Source organism: Dipodomys merriami, unplaced genomic scaffold (genome assembly GCF_024711535.1).
Source record: "Dipodomys merriami isolate MVZ:Mamm:240054 unplaced genomic scaffold, mDipMer1.0.p SCAF_12, whole genome shotgun sequence".
NCBI lineage: Eukaryota > Metazoa > Chordata > Mammalia > Rodentia > Heteromyidae > Dipodomys > Dipodomys merriami.
In genome coordinates, this window is record NW_027202493.1 from 18,445,123 (window position 1) to 18,461,409 (window position 16,287).

At 40.8% G+C, this 16,287-nt stretch overlaps 1 protein-coding gene across 5 annotated transcripts in view; it reads right to left on the minus strand.

Annotated features, from left to right (window-relative positions):
* Mtus1 (microtubule associated scaffold protein 1) overlaps nt 1–16,287 on the minus strand; it is a 164,288-nt gene that overhangs the window by 33,590 nt on the left and 114,411 nt on the right. For all 5 annotated transcript variants that reach the window (XM_070016322.1, XM_070016323.1, XM_070016321.1 and 2 more), the window contains one exon: nt 5,742–5,956. In XM_070016322.1, the coding sequence (XP_069872423.1) occupies nt 5,742–5,956 (215 nt within the window). The remainder of the gene's footprint in view (nt 1–5,741; nt 5,957–16,287) is intronic.

Below are 16,287 nucleotides of genomic sequence, written 5' to 3' on the forward strand. Positions count from 1 at the left end.
ACAACAACAAACATGTACAAGGCTGAAGACATGGTGGTACTAGGGACTTCAAGAGCTTGGGACTTGGGTAAAACTAAAATGTCTAAGCCCAATTTTCTGGTCATCAATCAAAGCAGATGACCTCAACTAAGGGGACGAAAAATAGAATAATGGAAAAACCACAGGCTCTAAATTTGATCTATGTGAAATGCCAACCACAGTGCTTCTCTTCCATAATAGACATAGATTGTCAGTTTCTGGCCCTATTTTCCTGGTAGCTGGTCCTTTAAATATATTTAGCATTTACTTATAGATGATAAAACACAGTTGGTCAAGTTAAATACTAATTCGCTGCTTCTTCTAATTCAGAGGCTCTTAGTGTTTCTGTCTCAGATGATAAACCCTTTATAGATCAGATAACAGATTTTTTTTGTACTGCAACATGCAGACTGTACCCTGAAACACCAACACATGTTCATGCACACACACACACATGCACACACACATACGCACACACACACACACGCACACGCATGCACACACCCACAATGAGGAAAAAGAGAAAGGTAGAAATCTAGACAAAGAGATGCTTTTATACTCATGCATTAAATATATGAAGTGCTCCTAGAAAAAAAATAGATTCACCATAATTTAATTAGAGGTCCCTGGGACACAGGCACTTAGTCTCTGGCTGCCGTCCCAGCATTGTGCCTGAATGCTACTGGCTACTGAATGGCATCAGCAGCACTGAGAATCTTACAGGGGCGTCACCTCAGATGGCTCAGACAGAGCTATGTCTGACCTGCATCACCCACACAGTGAATTGGTCAGAATGACCACTCTCTTTGGATCAGAGATAATTTTGACTAAACTGCTAACATCATTTAAAAATTCCCCTTTATTTAGATGCTAGCTGAGGTCAGATTCCACTTGAAAAAAAATCATAATAGAGGAAGATTTAGATTCAGTGTGAAGAATTGGTCAGAAGTCTAGGAGCCACCTCAGTTCTGTATAGTTTCCTTAGATGTCCACCACAAATCCTTTGTGAGAATACATGTTACTATCATCAACACCTGTGCGTTGTTGGCTATCTGTGCAGAACACTTGTCAACCATGTCAGGATAAACCAAGCACTGGAACCAACTGGCACTCATATCAATTCATCCTCTTAAGGCGCTGGTGGCTCACGCTGTAATCCCAGCTACTCAGGAGGCTGAGATCTGAGGATCATAGTTTAAAGCCAGCCTAGGCAGGAAAGTCAGTGAGACTCTTATCTCCAACTAACCACCAGAAAACTGGAAGTGACACTGTGACTCAAGTGGTAGAGCACTTGCCTTGAGTTGAAGGACAGCGCCCAGGCCCAGGGTTCAAGCCCCACAACCAACCAAAAAAAGAAATTAATATGATACAAAACTTCCAGACAGGGGCTGGGAAGGTGGCTCAGTGGTAGAGCGCTTGCCTTGCATGCATGAGGCCCTAGGTTCGATTCCTCAGCACCACATAAGCAAAAAGAAAAAGCCGGAAATGGCGCTGTGGCTCAAGTGGTAGAGCACTAGCCTTGAGCTGAAGAGCTGAGGGACAGCGCCCAGGCCCTGAGTTCAGGCCCCACGACCAGACCCAAAAACAAAAACTTCCAGACAGATGACACATGTACTGGAACCCTGGCATGTAATGAAATGAGTCTGCATAGTAGTGATATGCACTGCCACAGAAGGGTAAGGAATAGTCCTTGGTTTCCCTATAATCAACTATTTTTACCCATTCTGCTTTAAAATTCTATACACCATTTATACTCACATATCATACATAGATACAATCCCTATGTGGAGACATGCACACATGCGCGCGCACGTGCGCGCGCACACACACACACACACACACACACACACACACACACACACACACACACACACACACACACACACACACACACACACACACACACACACACACACACACACACACACACACACACACACACACACCCCACTTATGCGATGGGGATGAGAGAACTAAAGGGCAAAGGAATCTTTTTCAGTTGTTTGACCTTCCTCCATTACATCTTTCCTTCCTGTTTTATACCAGTACCTCACAGACATTAGCCAGTATGTAAATAACATACACTAACTGGATACATGCCTGTACCGAATGAAAGAATAAAGGCTCCTGGAACCCAGAGACAGGAGAGTTTTCAGTAAGTGGGAGTTTCTGGACGCGACTCGATAGTTGAAATGATATAGGTACTGCAATAGCTACAATAGCTGCAATAGTCACAATTACATCATTGCCATTATATAGGTTTTGTTGTTGTTGTTGTTATGATGTGGGTCATGAGTTGAAGGCTTGGTCCCCAACTGGTGGTGCTATTAGAAGGTGCCTGGATGATGGAGCTGCTAACATCAGGAATGGAGTAGCCCACCGATGAGGCAGTAGCTGAATGGGCTATTAGGAGAAGCCTGGTTGGAAGAAGTCATTAGGCCCCTTCCCTAAGATATCTGAGCCCCAAATTAATGGTTCCAAGTGACAAATGAAACATCAGAACTTACAAGATGGAAGTAAAATTCCTGCTGGGCATAGGAGGTCCATGCCTGTAATCCCAGCTACTCAGGAGGCTGAGATCTGAGGATTGTAGCTTAAAGCCAGACCAAGAAAAACCAGGAGAATCTTATCTTCAAATTAACCATCAAAATGCTGAAAGAGAACTGTATTTCAAGTGGTAGAGTGCGAGCCTTGAGCAAAATATCTAAGGGACAGCACCCAGGTTGAGTTCAAGCCCTAGTACTGGTGCAAGCACACATGCATGCACACACACATGCACACACAGACATGCACACGCACACACAAAGAAATATAAGATAAGTTCCTATGGGTAAAAGAGTTCCTGGAACCCATCAGATAATCATATTGTATACTAACGAAGCATTTCTTAGTATATCCAAAGCAGTGAAAATTTTAATCTAGTGTTATCTCTTCTTTCCCCAACGGAGCACCTGGTAAAGATTTGACTTTTGTTTAGGGGCCAGATCGCATGAGAAAATTGCCTTAAAATGTACACATGCGTAGTGCAAGACTGTTTGTCAGGAGCGTGACTTAGAGATCGAGAAGAAGCCTGCAGAGCAGACTCCTGCTTTCTTCTTCAAATCTTCTCCTGGATCTTCACCCATGAAGAGACAAGACCACCTTGCATTTTTACTTTGGTTGTATATGTTAATGATAATATTAAATAAATATATATATAGTGATGTGATGATGCTGTATAAAAGATATGGACATATTAGAAGGAGCAGCCACCAAGTTACAGCATTTGAGCAAAGTGTGAAAACAATACAGGAAGTTTATGGGAAATTTTAAGTTGAAATTCCTAGACTTGGGTTTAAGTTCTGATCTAATTTTTGTCGTCTGATGTTACTGAACTCTGCATTGTCACTTTCTCATTTGTACATTCTAACTCTGCATTGATTTTCATGAGGGTAAGTAATAACACTTGGCACTTAGTAAATATCCAACAAGTGGTAAATCCTTCTTGCTTCTCTTCCATGCCCTAAATATATAACTGAGCATTTGGGGCAGTAAGGGTTACATTAAAAGTAACAGTTTGTTCCAAATTATAGAGAGCCTTATATTGCCAGGTATAAATCAGAGTCATCCAAAATGAATATAACATTAAGCCATGTAATTTAAAATTTCCTGGTAGCCACATTTTTAAACAGTATAAAAAGAAGTTAAAATAAATTTCTTTTTTTTTGGGGGGGGGGGGGCAGTCCGGTCATGGGGCCTGAACTCTGAGCCTGGGCGCTGTCCCTCAGCTCTTCAGCTCAAGGCTAGTGCTCTACCACTTGAGCCACAGCGCCACTTTCCGGCTTTTTTTCTTTTTGCTTATGTGGTGCTGAGGAATCGAACCCAGAGCCTCATGCATGCAAGGCAAGCGCTCTACCACTGAGCCACCTTCCCAGCCTGTTAAAATACATTTCATACAACCCAAATATATGCTATGTACTTTCAACAGTAAATGTAAAAAATCACCACTGTATTTTACATCATCTTTTTCATTCTTTAAAATCCACATGGGATTTCACACTTAGCACATAAATAGGACTGATTATAGCTGCTCAATAAACAGCCCCCTAAGGCTAGTGTTCTGATCATACTGGCCAGATAAGCTCTAATCAATGGTGAACCATGGGAAGATTTATACAGAATAGAATGCTTTGGAAAGACGAGAGTTTGAGACAGTAAAGGTGTAGGCTCAAATGGTAAAGTGCCAGTCTGGAGTGAAATTACCAAGGGAGAGCGCCCAAACCCTGAGTTCAAGTCCCAGTACCGCCATAAAAAATGGAGGACGTGTGAGCAAGTGCAGTCGCTATATTCAATGTACATATGTAAAAATTGAACTATGTAACCAGAGGGTCTGTATGGGAGAGGGAAAGATGGAGAATAATGAAAGAGGTAATAGTGATCAAGATAAAGATACATTATACTCATAATCTACTGAAATTGAAACCCTCTTTGTACTTAAAAAATCAAGAGAGAGAGAAAGAGACCAAAATGGGATAAAGAAGAGAAATAATAAAGTTCAAAATTCACAGGATACAATGATTGATGTAAAGTGGGAGACAGAGAAGGAAAAAAAAGACTGAAGATGGAGCTGCTAGGCTGGGTACAATACAACAAAAATAACTGGCTTTTATCTAAACAAAAGAGCAAAATGTCTCCACACACCTCTAAATAGAAGAGCTAAATGGTTCCACACACCTGACATCATATGGTTTCTAATTTAGCCTGCTTGGTTATAGCAACCAATTCTCAATATCCTTCTTCAACTATTAAAGAGAAACAAAAAGATAGGTAAATGTGCCTATGAATGAGGGGCTGGGAATGTTGGCCGGGGGGTAGCCTGGTAACTCCTCAAAGGCACAGATAAATCCTGTTTGCCTATCTCCTCCTCTCTAAGCAAGCATCTACATCACAGCGGCCTCTGTATAAAATCACTACAGCTTTGTTGAGTCAAATGGAGTTACAGACCATACCGACAGTTTTCACTATATACATGCATATAAAAATATATATAGGTTTATATGTGTATTTATACACACTTACACACATATATACATATATGCATTTCTGCTTCTTACCTATATGTGTGTGTATATATATATATATATATCCATCTTTAAATGTGATTAAAATATTTCAAGAATTCAAGTTCTAATCCCTTCCTAGTTTTTTCTTACAAAAAAATTATAGTTTCTGTTGTGATATCTTTAGTAGTGTATATTCATAAAAACTTGGTTTTCTCAATGAATTTTAACCAATCCCTGAATTAGCATTTCTGAGGAATAACAGGGAAAAAAGTAATAAGGATTTGTTGTACCACAGATTCTTTAAGTACATGTTAGGACTTCCCTCAGAATTAACTAATAAATACAGAACTCATAAATCTAATCTAATATAGGAAAGCTATGCATAGTTAGACAATAAAGTGGAGAAATGCGAATACTATTACAGGTATACAACTGTATGAGAACATCATAGATAATTATCTTCCTGCTGTCCTTCTCATCAAGACAGTCCTGGGGCATGGGATGGGGAATGAAATATTAGGAACATGTTTCCGTCGTAAATTTCTAGAGAATGACTCAAGGTCATCAAGGGATGGACAAAAGCAGTTAGATGAATTGTACATTCTCTTCCCAACCATGAAGTCGATCAAGAGCACATGCCGGTTTCTTAACCACCCTCCCCCAAACCACATCATTTCTTACCTCAGCAAGGAGGTGCTGGATTACCACGGTGAGTGCTTCAAACTTGGTATTACCACAAGAAAGAAGCTGCTTGAGCTGCAGGATAAATCCACTTTGGTTTTCACATTTTGTTTTATACTGAGCCAATTCAAGTGTTTTCTCAGAGGAAAACACATCTGGAGATGTCTGGGTCTGGATGCACAGACTTCTGGGATGCTTCTGCCTGCCCTTTTCAACTGCAAGAGAAACCAATACAGACACAAAGATATGCATGGTCAATTTCTATCATCAACACCACCCGGGTTCAAAAAGTAACTAGATGAGCCACAGCCATGCCTTCAAGGCATGCTTACTTAAAGAAGGAAAGCATCAAAGATCTAGATGTTTGGGAATTCATAAACACAGCAATGGCTTTGGTTCCGAACTTAAAAGATCTATGTGGAATAGGAAATCAGGCACATTAAATGGAACTAGCTACCCACAAATAGGAAAATGACATGCAAAATAATGGTGATTTCATAGTTTTTAGTGCTCCAGTTAAATTGGTAGAGAAACCTGATATGTGAATACTATTATTTGATCAAATGTACCAGTGGGGTGGGAGGGGGAAAATGCTGCATGCCAGTGGCTCTCATCTGTATTCCTAGCTACTCAAGAGGCTGAGATCTGAGGATTAAGGTTCGAATCCAGCCCAGGCATTAAAGTTGGTGAGAAGGCTGGGAAGGTGGCTCAGTGGTAGAGCACTTGCCTTGCATGCATGAGGCCCTGGGTTCGATTCCTCAGCATCACATAAGCAAAAAGAAAAAAAGCCAGAAGTGGCACTGTGGCTCAAGTGGTAGAGCGCTAGCCTTGAGCTGAAGAGCTGAAGGATAGCGCTCAGGCCCAGAGTTCAGGCCCCACGACCAGACCCCCCCCCCCAAAAAAAAAAAAGTTGGTGAGGCTCATCTCTGATAAGCACCCAAAAAAAGGCTACAAGTTGAGCTGTGTCTCAAGTGGTAGAACACTAGCCTTGAACCACCAAAAAAAAAAAAAAAAAAGCTCAAGACAGAAGCCCAGGTCTTTAGTTAAGCCCAGGACACATACACACATACACACATACACACATACACACATACTCTCTCTCTCTCTCTCTCTCTCTCTCTCTCTCTCTCTCTCTCTCTCTCTCTCCTACAAATCACGCTCCTCCAAACAATTGGGCTTCAAATGCCTTTCCCTCCTCCTACTTATTTTCTATAAACATTTCATCTGTTTCAGGCTGACGGTTTGGTCATTACAAAGATTTATACTGTAATATGTCATTTCATAATTCTTAATAAATCACCAACTACATTGAAATTTTACTCACATTTTGCCCTTTAAGGTCATCATTAAAAGCACTGTATGTTTGACTACACTTTCTATCAAATGCAAGCCTTATTCATTTTTCCCCTGTAAGTAGTCATACTTGGTGAATTTGTTTGCAAGCAAATACTGATACTCAAATCTCTGTGTGAGGCGATGTCCAGTGATAACTCACTTCCTATGTCATTGTGCCCTGGGAAAGATTCTATTTTAAAAGAAGAATTTAGAGTCTTTAACTCCCATTTCCTGCATGGGAAGCAGGGAATGTTTCTCTTTTCCACTTCTTGCAACTTTCATCCAGTTATGTTAAAATAAATCCTTGCTAAGAAAATAATGTGTTCAGTTTTGGAGTCATTCCAAATGTCTCTGTCATTTTAAATAATCAAACAGAACTGGAAAAACAGGAAATAAACTGTTTTGGCTTCTTGGAACAAGCAGAGCAAATAATCAAAACAAAGCTAAATATGAAAAAAAAAAAAAAAAAAGAGAGAGACCTAAGAAACTAAACAAAAATGTTTCCTTTCCATGACAGTCATTCTGGGTGGCATCCACATTCCGTGGTAACAAATCAGAACTTTTTAAGCAGTTTGTAATTTTTCCCTAATTTTTCAGAGATGGTCAAGCCCTAGTGATTGCTTGAAAGAAAACAAAGGAGCCTCAACATGCGTGTTCCAAGAACCAATGGCTCAATATGCTATTTAAAATAAAACAGAAGCTGGGGCACCTACCTAGGAGGCTGAGAGCTGAGAATCATGGTTTGAAGCCAGTCTGGATGGGAAAGTCTGTGAGACTCTTATCTCCAATAAATTATTTAAAAAAAAAAAAAAAAAAAAAAAAAAAGCTCAAATGAGGAAGTGGTACTCTGGCTCAACGTGGTGGAAAACTAGCCTTGAACAAAACAACTCAGGGACAGCACCCAGGGCCTGAGTTCAAGCCTCAACATGAGAAAGGAAAGAAAGGAAAGACTTATTTTTGTGGTTAAGCAACCTACACCTGTACTTGATAATTATCCATTATTGGAATTGTGTTTTACTAATACTTGAAGAGAACAGGAAAGTATCTGTCTGTATTTCTTCATTATTAGTAGTTACTAATTTGTTTATCAATAGTTGCCTCTTCCCCATAGAGGGAGAAAACCCACTTGATACTGTCAAGTAGATACAGACTAGAATAAACAAATGGTTACAGAATGCTTTCCCATTTGACTAGCATGGTTCATCTGACTGTCAATCTGTTTAGATTGAGAGATGCCTAGGAGATTAGTGAAGCCAGCCTCTGGGTAGATCTGTGAGGGTGTTCTAGCAAGGATTAAGAGGGGAGGGGAGAATCTACTCCGAATGGGAGGGATTCAGGCTGGGGGTGCTGATGGAGTAAGAAGGGAGGAATGAAGATGCCCGTTCACCCCAGCAGGCCTGTCTCTGCTGCCATGAAGTTTGCTGCACTCTCCACCGTGATGGAAGGAAGCCTCAAAACCTGCGAACTGCGTAACAAACCCACCTTCCTCTCTGTTTATATCAGGGATTTTATCACTGAGACAAGACGTCTCACATAGTATTTATAAGAAAATAGTTATGTAACCACTTGTCAACAATAGCTGGGATTAGTGTTTCTTTGTCATTTTCTAAATGTTCTAAGAAACTATCACATAATAGTAGTAGTAGTAATCTCATAGCATCTTACTGTTCAGGGTCTATTCTTTGCCCTTCTCCTTTTTGAAACAGGTGTTCTTCGTGTTGCTTAGACCGCCCTTAAGCAATCCTCTGCCCCGGTCTCCTAAGCGGCTGGGCTAGGACTGGTGCCATACCCAGCTTCCCTTCTTTCCCATCCTCCCATAGCTACATGGAAGATAATGCTAGTGGATGTAAAAAGTACAGTCTTGGCATAACAGATTCAACTGGAATCCATCCTCCAATGTAAATCTTAACCATTTTCACACTCTTGGAAAGCAGATAAGGTAGAAATGTTATAAGATAGTAAATAGAAATATATGCAATAAACCAGATGTCACTTTAATATATTCAGGCTATACAGAAGTTCATTCTCTCGATAGCATTGTTCTATGTCCTACCAACATTTACTTAAAATTTTACTATTTATTGATACAATGATTTAGCATTTGGGGGAGGTGTGTCTGAGTAAGGGTGGACTCTAGCATTTCAATGTTATTGTTTAACACAGTATCAGAGTTTTTAATCTGTCAGGTTATAATTATCTACAAAATCTGAGCTATAAGTCTCTCTGTGTGTATACGTGTGTGTGTGTGTGTGTGTGTGTGTGTGTGTGTGTGTGTGTGTGTGTGTGTGTGTGGTGTGCGAGAGAGACAGGAAGAGAGAGAACACAAGAGAGCAGGAGAAAACAGGAGAGGGAAAGAAGTAGGTGGATGAGAGAGGGAGAGAAAGGGAGAAAGGGGGAATGGCTGGGAATCAAAACTAAGGGTGTCGTGCACGCTACTAATCAATTCAGTGTCCTACCTCTGACCTACATCTCTAGCCCAAAGTGGATCTTTTATAACAGCATTTTAGAGAGAAAATATTAAGATTGGGGAGGGGGCTTTTTGTGTTTATAAACTGATGACAAAAATATTGTAAAGTGCATACATTTTATCTTTTAGGTTGGAGAATAGGAAACTGGATAGATAAAAGGTATCCTAAAGGGTGAGCTAATTCATGAGTGATATGAGACATTACATTGAAAATGAACTATGCAAGTTGGAGAAGATGGAGATTCAGGAAGGAAAAGGCTGTGAGAAAATTAGCAAAGAGGTGACACTGTTCAAAAAGAAATATACTTAATACCTACCTAATAACTGTAACGCCTCTGTATATCACATTTACAATAAAAATTTAAAAGCAATAAAAGTCACTGATTAACTTTTTTTTTAAAAAAAAAAAAAAGGTATCCTAAAACATCTATTATACTATTAAACCAGGGAGGTAAAATGTATGGCCCATTCCAATATTAAATGCAAAATTAAAATGCAAACAATTTTTAAAAAATGGTTAAACATAATTTTGAGCAACTTACATCCTTACTTAACACTTAGCTATCAAGAGAATAAAATCTGCTCATAAGTTCTACCTTCAGGAATCTAGTCGGGCATCTGAGTAACACAGGTTTTGTTAAGTGACTCAGAAGATAATTACTATACAATCATGGAAGAAAGAACATGTTGACGTTATTATTCTCCTCGGAGTACGTCCCTTCAGCTTGTTCAGACTGCCCTGGACCTGGAGCTAGAAGAGCAGGTTGTAACCTCAATCTTCTGCTCCATATACTGTACTCCCTAAGGACAAACTAGCGCAGAACAGCTGGATGACCCAGTTTTCCAACCCTCTCCTCTCCTCAATCCTGGTTCAACAGAAGATCACAGATGATGGGAAAATCTCCACTAGTGCTCAAAGCCCCAGGGCTCATAGAAACAGGGTACTTTAGAATACTGAGAAAGGAGAGGTTTCCCAGAAGATCCCTGGCATTTATTATTCATGTAAAATTAGCATAAAATAAACCAAACTTTTGCCCTGCTATCCTTACATGCCCTCTCAGGCTTATTAGGATGTTACTGTTTTCATAACCCAGCTGCATTTAAAAGTATCAATTATTTTATTACCTCCAATAATAGAACAACACATGCTGATTTCAAAGAAACAACTTAATCAGAAACCTTCAAATTAACTTCTACATCCATTTAGATGTCTCCCAACAAGATAATTACTACTATCATTTCAGTTCAACCTTACTGGGATCCATTCTAATGACACTTGAAATCTCTTCACAGGACAGTAAGTCCTATTTTAGGTTTTTTGCTTTTTTTTTTTTCTAGTCCTGGGCCTTGAACTCTGAGCCTGGGTACTGTCCTTGAGCTTCTTTTGCTCTACCACTTGAGCCACAGCACCACTCCCAGCTTTTTCTGTTCATGTGGTACTGAAGAATCTAACCCAGGGCTTCATGCATGCAAGGCAAACACTCTACCACTAAGTCACATTCCCAGTCTGACAGTAAGTCTTGAATCAAAAACAACACCAGTGGCTCATGCCAGTAATCCTAGCTATTCAACAGGCTAATATCTGAGGATCGCGCTTTGAAGCCAGCCTGAGCATGAAGGTCTGTGAGACTCTTAACCTCCAATGAACCAGAAAAAAAGCCAGAAGTAGAAGAGTTGCTCAAACGGTAAAGTGCCAATCTTCAGAGAGAAAAGCTAAGGGATAGTGCCCAGACCCTGAACTCAAGCCCCAGTACCATATACACACAAATACACAAATACACACACACACACACACACACACACACACACACACACACACACACACACACCAGTTGATAAAGAACACAGATTGCTTGCCAGGTATGGTGGCTCACACCTGCAATCCTACTTAGAAGGTTGAGATCTAAGAATCTAGGTTCGAAGCCAGCCCAGGCAGAAAATTCCAAGAGACAAATCTCCATTTAACCTGCAAAAAGCTGGTATTACTCAATAGGGAGAATGTTAACCTTGAGTAAAATGAGCCAACCAAGTAAGAGCACGAGACCTTAAAGTTCAAGCCCCAGAACTGGCACTAAAAAATAAAATAAAATAAAAAAAGAACAGTTTCTTGTCATTCTTTCTCCTCAGCAACCTCATCCTCATTGGTTTAGAACTACCATCCTTTTAGGTTTGGTAAAGAAGAATGGGACAATTTGGGGTGCGAAGCTTGTGCAGGTCCTCTTTGTACGAGCATCGACTTTTTGAAAAACAATCAGGGAAGGAACCATGACCACAGGTAACAGCTAAGGATGAATCAACCTAGAGCCAAACAAGCAATGTGCTGGCTTTCCAGATGAAAATCCTGTTTGAGACAAGACCAAGAGTTTGCACTGGGTTCCATGAAAAATAAAAATCTCAGAAATTACTAGCCTCGTCTCCCCTACTGGTTGACCTATTCTCTCACCAAGTATTTGTTAAATCTTCCATGACAGCATTACCAAGGACACCATGTGGGACAGCCAGAAGTCATTGCCTGACCCCTGGCTAACCCGTGTTTTCCTAGCATTAACCCCTTCCTGTTTCACTAGGCACCAGCCTATACAACGGGGACAGGTGAATTCTACTAAATGACATGCGGACAACTAATGTCTGTGGTCTGAGAGCCTAGGAATGAAGTTGTGGGGCTGGTGAGGAGCGAGTGTGTGTGTGTGTGTGTGTGTGTGTGTGTGTGTGTGTGTGTGTGTGTGTGTGTGTGTGTGTGTGTGTGTGTGTGTGTGTGTATGTGTGTGTGTGTGTGTGTGTGTGTGTCTCTCTCTCTCTCTCTCTCTCTCTCTCTCTCTCTCTCTCTCTCTCTCTCTCTCTCTCTCTCTCTCTCTCTCTCTCTCTCTCTCTCTCTCCCCCCCCCATCCTGGAAAAAATGCCAATTCCCTTCCTTCTGCCTTAACCTGAACCCCCTTCTCCCATCTGGAAGTTCTTGCAGGACAGCCACATCGACGTTCTTTCACTCATTGCTCCTTCAGCATTTGATAACAGGGGGGGTCTACCGTTGGATATTTCATGAAAGCCAAGCATTAACATGTGACCCCTTGGGAAATATGTTTTCTCATAGAAGCCAGTATCTGGGTACATGATGGTCACCCAAGGGACCACTGTTTTTTGTTTTTGTTTTTGTTTTTCTATAGAATGCCTTCCCAACAAACTAGGCCTTGTTCTCAGGAAACCTGTGTAGCAGAGACAGACATATGCCCTCAGCAGTGGCAGTGTGACTTGATAGATACTAGACTTCTATATGGTGCAAGTCCAAACAGGGAAATTCCCAGAACCAAGGCAGAATCCCCAGAAACAGAACTCGGATGGACATGCGCACACAGGGAAGACAGAAGAGGCGCAGAGAGCCAGCGGCACTCAGGCAGGTGGAGTCAGCAAACACAAAAGGCAGCAAGGAAGGCATAATGCCTCTGGTGGATGCCTGGGTTATCTTAAACAGTCAGCAACCCCACAGTTAGGAGGGACACGAAGCAGCCAGAAACAAACAAGAACAAGAGTTCACCATGCAAAATTTTATCTTGTATTATCCTGGAGGAGCCAGAACCATGCTGAGCAGGGTCTCACAGGCAGGGACAGGAGAATCTGAAGGGACAGGAGCAGCGGCACAGAAGCCAGGAGGGAGGCCCAGGCAGAGCAACTCTGCAGTGAAGAGGCAGGAAAGAGGTATGTGTTCATGGGGGAGAACAGAAGGACTGTCTGACCAGTTGGATCAACAGACATCCAGGATGAGTCACAGGCTGCCAATAACATCAGGAGGAGATTAGCATGAGGAATGCATGTGAGGGCTGGAGAGGAGGACTTGGGGATGGGAATGTGTTAAAGAAGGTGTTAGGACATTCTCTAACACTCTACTCAGCAGTCTCCAAAAATAATCTGTTCTAAACTCACCTGCCTTCCAAATTTAACCGCCTGCCATATATTTTAACAAGGTGCAAATGGCTACTTGTCACCGAGCAAAAGATGTTAACATTATGACTTAAGTCACCTGAAAGTTGTAGAAAGTCTTCTGGTGTTCTTTTCATTGTTTATTTAGTCTACCAAGTTAATACATCATCACTATTAAGGACACATAGTATTTTTCTACCGCTAAATATATGTGCCACTTATTATGAAATATTTCAAGCTTAGAAGAAAGACAAAGTTTCGAGCTTTGAAACTGCCCTATATAGCAATTTTTGGAAGAAGAGAGAGAGAGGGAGAGGGGGAGAAGGGGGAGAAGGGGGAGAAGGGAAAGAAGGGGGAGAGAGGGAGAGAGAGAGAGAAAGAGAGAGAGAGTGTGTGTGTGTGTACACCAGTCCTAGGGCTTGAACTCAGGGACTAAGCATTCTCCCTAAACTTTTCTGTTCAAGGCTAGTGTTCTATCATTTGAGCCACAGCTCCACTTGTGGATTTTTTTTTGTTTTGTTTTGTTTTTGGTAATTAATTGAAGATAAAAAGTCTCATGGACTTTCCAGCTCATGCTGGCTTTGAACCTGATCCTCAGATCTCAGCCTCCTGAGCAGCTAGGATTACAGGTTAAGCCACCAGTGCTCAGCATTTTTTTTTTCATTTTAAATGCAGATGAAGCTGGGTATCCTTGTCTCAAGCTTTTAATCCTACTCAGGAGGCTGGGATGTGGTGGGATGTGGGGGATTTGAGGTTCAAAGCAAGCATGAGAAAAAGAATAAACAGATAAGCTTAGGCTCCCATCTGTTTTTCAGAAGACAATAGCCACTGGCACTGGCTTCATTATTATATGCCATAGTTTCTCTTTCTAAAATATTAAACAGTAGTCTTCATCAGCATTCTGCAAGAAAGTGTCCCTTCCTATTCCACTAAATCCAACTGAGTCCAGTTCTCAAACAAGAAAAGGCCTGCAAGGTCCTGTCTCCAGTGGATTCGTTATTCCAAAACCTACAGGGCTGTGGTCTCCTGTGGTTTGGACATCCTGAACTGGCCAGCTAAGATGTCATTATGCCTTATGCCATACACACACAGCCTCCTGGTCTTTTTACCCAAGATTACAAGTAACATGCACAGATACTATTTTGTGTTGTCTTGTTTCAGACTCTCACTATGTAGCACGAGCTGTCTTTGAATTCAAGATCCTTTTCTCAAGTTTGAGGATTACACTTGTGAGCCACCACTTTTTGCTCTGCATATATTTTAGCTGTACAATATTTTAGCTGAGTTCTGGTGGCTCATGCCTATAATCCTAGCACTCAGGAGGCTGAGAGCCAAGGACTATGGGTTAAAGCCAGTGGGGCAGGGTATCAGTAAGTCTCAACTCCAATTAACCACCAAAAAGCCAGAAGTAGAGCTGTGGCTCAAGCAGTGGAGCACTAGCCTTAAACAAAAAAGTCTGAGGGATAGCACCCAGGCCCTGAGGACTGGCATAAACTATAATAATAAATAATAATAATATTTTAGCTTTAAAACTTGCCTGGAAATAAATATCATAATGCATATATCATTTTAATTAGTGATTCACTTACCAAAAACTCAACTAGGCAGAATATTTCAATTGTCCTAATTACTATTTTCTATACATGGCTTATCATATTCCTCTATTGGATCCTGATGAAAAACCCAACTATGAACATTAATTCATGGTTAAATTTCCACTTTTGTGTGATGAAGATACTACATTAAAACAATTTAGTGCAGTAAAACCTTAATTACTTGAATTCTGGCAGGTGAAGACATGCTGCCTTTTGAAAATCTACTCAAAGCTCCGCCACAAGAGCTATAGGAGCTCATTTGTCAACATCAAAATGTTTTGACTCAATATCAACATCAGTTCTCTCTTTTTCTTTCTTTTTTGTTTTTGGTCAGTTGTGGGTCTTGAACTCAGGGCTTGAACTCAAGTGCTGTCCCTGATCATTCTCCCTTAAGGCTAGTGCTCTACCACTTTGAGCCACAGCACCACTTCCAGTTTTCTGGTAGTTAACTGGAGATCACAGTCTTGTGGACTTTCCTGTTGGGACTGGCTTTGAACCACGATCCTCAGATCTCAGCCTAGTGAGTAGCTAGGGTTATAGACATGAGCCACTGGCACTAGGCCATCAGTTCTTGGCAAGTGCCAAACAGTATGGTAAGAGCCCTGCCCTCCCCCCCCCTCTCCAAAATCATTAAACCTGAGAGAGGAAGAAGGGAAGGAAGGGAAAGAAGGAAAGGAAGGAAAGGGAAAAGGAAAAAGAGAAAAGAGAAAAGCAGGGAGGGAGGAAAGGGAAGAGAGGAAAGCGGGGAGGAAGGGGAGGGAGTAGGAACCATCTAGATTCACAGTAAGGTATCAAAACTATGGTAAGCTACATGGCTTTCTTGAACTGGGCTCTCTCTATGTATTTACAAATGATTCAGTATCCTCTCTTTCCAAATTGTAATAGATAGAAGTTGTCTTTAATGTTTCATTAACTTATTTTGTAGTATGAGAAAGAAATATGAGCTATTGAAGTACCTGACTAGTACATGAATAGGAGACCCTTCATAAATGCACTGCTAATGAAAATATTAAGTATATAAAAACCACATTCAAAGTTGAGAATATTTTTCCCAATATTATAATTCATTTAAATGACCAAAGTCAAATATTAAGATGTGTTCCAATCACAAAACAGCTTGAACATTTAACTGAAATTATTGTAAATACATAACCACTACCAAAACAAAATCATGTCAGAGGGAAAAGCAGAAAGGCCTGTTTGAAGGTTCAGTTTGTTAAAATAATACACTCCCCTT